This window comes from Austrofundulus limnaeus, unplaced genomic scaffold (genome assembly GCF_001266775.1).
Source record: "Austrofundulus limnaeus strain Quisiro unplaced genomic scaffold, Austrofundulus_limnaeus-1.0 Scaffold1930, whole genome shotgun sequence".
NCBI lineage: Eukaryota > Metazoa > Chordata > Actinopteri > Cyprinodontiformes > Rivulidae > Austrofundulus > Austrofundulus limnaeus.
The window spans coordinates 3,455-10,217 of NW_013954332.1; the positions used below are offsets into that span (position 1 = coordinate 3,455).

General features: G+C 41.1%; 1 protein-coding gene across 1 annotated transcript; it reads right to left on the reverse strand.

Moving 5' to 3' along the window:
- Positions 1–503: 503 nt before the first annotated feature.
- LOC106536678 (sodium channel protein type 4 subunit alpha A-like) lies at positions 504–6,505 on the reverse strand (the record flags this gene model as incomplete). The annotated part of the gene is given in 10 exon segments (XM_014033999.1): positions 504–2,114; positions 2,198–2,468; positions 2,550–2,654; positions 2,732–2,869; positions 2,946–2,999; positions 3,085–3,366; positions 5,650–5,772; positions 5,877–6,050; positions 6,129–6,283; positions 6,373–6,505. Coding segments are annotated over 10 exon segments (2,703 nt in total), but the record flags the coding sequence as incomplete, so codon positions are not given.
- Between the last annotated feature and the right edge of the window lie 258 nt (positions 6,506–6,763).

Sequence of the window (6,763 nt, forward strand, 5' to 3'; positions counted from 1 at the left end):
TTCCTGTTTCACCATTGAAAAAGACAYCTTAAGGGGTGGAGTCAGAGGGGGAACCAGAGCCACCCCTGGAACCTGGTTGGCCTCCCCAGCTGCCACCTCCAATTACAAGAGGGTGGGAATCTTGGGTTTTATATTTGTAATTTTGTTATAGGTTGTTCTCTGATACTGCTGTACCATGTTTATTTTCAGCTGTGTATGTTTAAAAATGGCTGACTTAAAACCCTTTGTAAAATTAGCATTAGCGTAAGTGGTTAGCTTAATTGGGAATTAGCATCGACAATCAGCATGTGATCATTCTTAGCTACCCCACAGTAAATCTCATCTTAAGAAGTCTTAAAACAGCTGAATGATAGACTTTTAAAATTAATTGTAGTGGCCATCTTGAATTTTTGATTAGCGTTAAGAACTTGGTAAAGCTTGTTGTTTGGCTACTTCTACACTAATCTTTAGTTTTGTATGTCTAAAAATGACTGAATGATAAGTTGTGACTAACATTCAGTATGTTTTTTTTTTATCATTCTTAGCTATGATCACAAAAAAAAAATTAGCCCAGTATTTATTAAAACAGCTGAATTAAAGCCACTTGGAATTAGCTTTGGCTGCCATCTTTTTTCATTTGTGTATGCACCCCCCACCCCCTACACAAAAACCCACCTTGGCCACCCCTGTTATAGTCTATCCTGCTAAAGGTTCCATAAAAAAACAACTGAAGTGATTGTTTGCATCAACAAGCTCTAAATTGTTCTTTCAAAATAAAGTTAACTTCAGAAGCTTTGAACTGACTAGCACTGATTTATTTACTGTTTAAAAAAAAGAAGAATCTAGTGTACAACATCTTTATCTTCGTCATACAACAGACTCTTTCAGGAGGTGTCGATTGGGGGCAGAATGTAATAAAACCTCATTTGTAATTTCAACAGGAACGACAATTATGTTTGGCTCACGGGGCTTGTGGTCACACTGTGACGCTGTCTCTGCGTTAAGTTGCTCCTGGGTTGCTAGAGTTTGCAAATCATTTTGCTCCATTTCCTCAGCGAGGTCTGTGTTGCTCCCATAGAGCACCCCCATCCTTCGAGTGAGCAACCCCTCCTTCTCGGGAGGATCGTCACTTTCGTCTTTTCTACCCACCCTCTTTAATCGGTGCATGAAGGCGGCGTGGCGTACGCAGCGCTTCAGAAGGTGTCTGCGGTAGGCCCTCTGAACAACCACAGCAGCCCTCTGCTCTTCTTTGTGGCGTACGGTTGTGGTAATAGGTGCGAAGGAGTCGTTTGTGGGGTTGCTTAAAGAGAACTTAATCTCAACGCTCTTTGCCATGGCCGCCATCTCCACCGTGTCTCCCAGTACCATCTGAGTGACAGCCAACAGCACATCCAGGTAGTGGATCCTGTCCCCAATCACCAGGGGCAGATCCATTTTGATCAGGTGAAGCAGATTGGGCTTTGGAACCTTTAGTGGTTCCTGCAAGGCATCGCAGAAATCTGAGAGCTGGCTGTACTTGATGAACATCGTTCCGTTCAGGTCAAACTTCTCCCACGTTTCATTGAACATCTCAAAGTCTTCCTCGCAGAGGGGGTCGCCGCTCTCCTCCTGGGCCACGTTGAAGTTCTCCAAGATGATGGCGATGTACATGTTGACCACGACTAAGAAGGAAATGATGATGTAGCTGCAGAAGAACACCATGCCCATCAGCGGGCTGCCGCAGTTACCTTTCACATCCGTGCCTGGGTTTTCGCATTCTGGATCGCAGTCCGGAGGCTCCCGGTTCAGCATCGGAAGCAAAAGCCCGTCCCAGCCCGCTGATGTCGTAATCTGGAACAAGCAGATAATGCTACCACCAAACGTCTCAAAATTAAAAATGTCATCGATCCCAGCCTCCTTTTTGACGTAGGCGAAATTTGACATGGCAAAGATGGCAAAGATGAACATGAGAAGGAAGAGCAGGAGGCCGATGTTGAACAGAGCAGGGAGGGACATCATCAGAGCAAAGAGAAGCGTCCGAATACCCTTAGCTCCTTTAATGATACGCAGAATCCTGCCAATCCTGGCCAGCCGGATCACCCTGAAGAGAGTCGGTGACACAAAGTACTTCTCGATTAAATCTGAGAGCATCGTACCTGAAACACAAGAATGAATCGTGTCAACACGCTACTTCTTCCAAAGCAGTTTCACAGCCACTACTGCAATACTTCGTGCCCACCAGCTATCGACAGGATGACAACGATGAAATCAAAAATGTTCCAGCCGTTGGTGAAGAAGTATTGCCGCAGCGCGAAGAGCTTCAGCACACACTCCCCGGTGAAGACGACGATGAACGCCACGTTCAGCTTAAAAAGGAAATCCTCCTTCTCCGGACTTTGGTCATCGGTTTCCACCATCATAGTCACCATGTTGAGGCAGATGAGAACCATGATGAAGATGTCGAAGACCTGCTGGTTGATGAAGTCAAACACCACGCCCTGGATTGGGTTCTGTTAAGAGATGATCAGTGTCGAATCAAAGTCAGCAGATTTGACATAAATTGTTAGGATTACTAATGAATACATATTTACCGTTGGGCGTGGGATTGGCTTCTGCGGCTTCTTGGAACCAAGTTTCTTCATGGCCTCATAGTATTTTTTTTGCTCTTCCGTCATGAAAATATCTTTGTCTCCCAAGTGCAATGAAAGAAAGGAACAATTATTCACTTTGAGAACAATCGTTTTCGTGAAAATGTATTCCTAATTATACTCATCTTTTTCTTTTGTTGGTTGAAATTATCAATAATGACACCGATGAAGAGGTTTAAGGTGAAGAAGGCACCAAAGATGATGAAGATAACAAAATATAGATACATGTAGAGGTTGATCTCGTAAGATGGTTGCTCCTCAACCTAAATGGAAAAAAGAACATGTTATGTATGCATTGGATTCAGAACCCCTGAGCTATGGTCTTGAAATCATTATTACCTCTCTTGAGTCCACAGCAGCYTACATAATGTCCATCCAGCCTTTAAAGGTTGCCTGCAAGTTTAGAAGTTCTTCGAATTTTCATCTAATACAGTGGCATTTAAAAAAACAAAAATATTAATTTCAAAAGCATCCTTACCACTTGAAGCAGAGACAGGTATCCCTGTCCAACATTGTCGTAGTTGACTTTGACGTTTACCCAGCGAGCCTCCTGTGTGGCCTCCTTCAGGGCCATGCATTCACTGTGATTGTTGACCTCTGACATGGGGAAGAGTTCACCCGAGGTGGTGTTGATGCAGCGATAAAACTTGCCAGCGAACAGATTAACGCCCATGATGCTGAAGATGAGCCAGAAAATCAAACAGACCAGCAGCACGTTGAAGATGGAGGGAATCGCTCCAACGAGCGCATTCACCACAACCTGGGCCAATAAAAAGAACTGTGATCGACTTTGATAGAAACCTTTGGAGTGATGTCTAAATTACGCTTCACACTGCTTGATGACCCTGTTTTGCTTTCTATGACTGAACAACCAACTGGAAAATGGGTTGATGGTGYCAGAATCATAACGCTGCTATTCTKTTACTATTTATCAAATATCTTTGGAAATATGACTGACCATGGTGCACCTAATGAGGTATACCGAAAAGAGGCAACAGGCCCGCTTCAGAACCTTTAACACTGTGGTATGAGCTTGCACCATCTTGTGAGGGACGCATGTCAATGCAAACAATGTATCATTGCTAAATTTCCAAGTAGAATCCCAAGTAACTATTACTTTTTTGTCCAACTTTTTGATTTAATTAGGCATGGAAGAAATCTGCTGTTCTAAAAGATTCTGCATGGATTGCTACAAATACTTTTGAATAAGGCCAAAGAAATTGTTTAGTTGTGAAAATAACTGGTTTCCCACGTTTCCTGCCTTACTAAAGAAAGCAATTCTCATGAAATGATCTATAAAAAATCAGCAGCTATGGTTTTCAAGTTGRACTGTACATGTATGTTTCCAGATCAGGTTCACAAATATTCTCCTTATTCTTCTTCTTGGTCATACTTTGGTAGAAGGTGACCTATGACCTGCTTCCATCGGTGCCTGTCCTGCATGACTTGGTTGATCTTCACCTTGAGTCCTGAGTTACAAATATTAGCAACTTATTAAATCGTTCTTTAGAGCAAAACACCTCATGGGTGTGTCAAATAATGAGATACTGCAAGGAGCTGAATCATTTTAAATTGTCTGTTATGTTCTACCCAGTTCGTATTTGTGTACCTAGGTGTCAGTGTGATTTCATGTTGCAGAGAATAAATTGAAGATGATGGCTTACAATGTGAACAACAATCTAGGGGGGCACCAATTTCCCAAATATTGGGAGATCYGAGATCTGATACTCAGATGAGATCAATGGAAAAGATCTGCTTCTCAWATATCTCCACAAAGGTCTGAAAATCAGCCACTATCCCCTTTTGCTCTGCTGTGAGCACTATCRAATGTCCAGTTAAAACAAGTTTGTGTTGTTTCAAGAGTATGTTTCAATGTTTTTTCAATACAAGTGGAACATTGAAGGTTATTGTGACCTTATAACACCCGACAGAGTCACTTTTTGAAAAACATTGTATCGGCCAAAGATCAAACAGGCAGATCAGACTTTTTAAAGATCAGTGATCAGCCAGAAAACTGCACCCCTCTGTATTACAGAATTTTACAAGTTAATTGAAGCAATATATTTCCAACTGCAATTCTAATCAAAATAAATTACAGTTCATTGTTCATGATCGCTAAAAAGGATTAATTTGGTTGGCTTTTGCCTTTTAGAAACATAATTTATTTCAGACATCTGTAAATTGGCAACAATAGAAAATAAAACTTTATTGTCCCTCAGAGGGGAAATTTCTATCAAATTTAAACAATAGTTTTCAACTGCAAACTGAATTTTATCAATGTGGTGACCTAAATTTAACATATCATAGTTACAACATTCAGCTTTAACAGCTAACAGTCTGTGTTGTTGCTGAAATCATATTCATGGACCTCTGGAGAGTCTCCCAAGAAGGACCGACAAGCCCACCCTTATTTAATTTCAGCAGATGATACATTTTTCCTTTCACAAATTTAGACTAGTAACCAAGGTTTTTCCTGCAGGATGCACAGTCCTTCCCCTGCACAAGATGGCTACTCATTCTGACCATGAAAAGTCACGGCGACAGCTCCTCTATTGAATATACCTCATTGGCTGTAGCGTTTATTGGCACTTGAAGAGCTTATATTGGATGCTGCAGCTACATATGTGAGAGCTTTGCAATAACCAGCCCTATAACCCAGATGAGGGTTACAAGTTATAAATAGACCACCACCAAGATCCAACCAGGACCCCATTACGTCATCATAAACCACAACATTGCTACAACCTCACCAAGACCCTGCAGAGACCACTTTTATTCTGGTTAATAATTTCAGGGTTGTCACCCAGTGTAAAGGGGGTCTCAGTAAGACAGTGGGCTAATAAATGTTGCAAATAGACTTCAGAACACTTACCTCTGTCAGCTCTCATACAGCAGGCAGCCATGTTGAAAGCATGCATTTAAACACAAGTCGATCAAATTAACACAAAAATGCATTTAAAATTACAAGTTTATTTCTTCTAAATCACTGTAAGGCATGCAAAGGGCTAACACCTGTGCTAATATACAAATAAAACGTATATACCCTCATGCCTTCGAATCTTGACAGCGCTCGAAGAGGCCTCAGTGCTCTCAGGGTTCTGAGCGATTTGATTGGTCCAAGGTCGGAGTATCCCAGCCAGTTGGCCACTAAACTAATCAAGGAGACCTGTGGCAGAACCAAAGCAATTCCTATTTAAACGTTAGCAAAGACTTTGAAGCACGAGTCATAGTTGGAATATACCAGCTCTGATGCTTCGCAGCTAAACTCACATCCACAATGAAAAAGTCTAACCAGCACCAAGCGTTGGTGAAGTAAGTCTTGAAGCCGTACGCGACCCATTTAAGGAGCATCTCGATGACAAAGATGTAGGTGAAAATCTTGTCAGCATACTCCAGAAAGATTTTGATGGTGCGGCGTCGTTCTATGTGTATGTCTTCAAAAGCCTGCAAAGAGGAGACGTTTAAAGTCCCAACAGAATCGTGGTATATGCTCTGATGGCAAATGGTTTTAAAAGTCCTCACCAGAGCTCCACTGCTGAGGAGGATCATGAAAATTATGAAGGTTTCGAACCAGTCATGCTCCACTATGGTGAAGCAAGTCTTACGAAGGTTCCACCACAGCTTGCCTTTGCCGCTGGAAATGTCCACGGTCAAACACGGCCACTTCATCACACATTCTGAAGATAAAAGAAACAAAAAAATTAAATGTGAAAATATTATGATGTTTATATTGTTTAAAAATAATGACAAAAATAATAATTCATACTGTCAGTGAAGCAGGATTCTGGCTCCACGGGTTCTGGTTCTTCTTCCACTATTTCTTCAGGTTCAGGCTCTGGAGGTTGAAGATTGACTGTGCTGCAAACTGAAGAATCGTCATCGTTCAAAGCACCCATCAGCTGAAAAAGAACCGAAATAAAAGCTTAGTTAAACCATTATTTGTCCAGAACAGAACTCTTTATATAATTGTAATTTCATTGCTCACTTTGATATGAACTGGCATACTAGTTTCATCTTCAGAGTTTTTCTAAAATTAAAAAAAGACAATTATATTCTTTTACAGAAAGTAAGAGAAAAAACTTTATAATGACTAAATTTTTTAACATTACTTAATCCTTAATAAACAGTTAGTTAACCTTGAAAACATTAATTAAGGA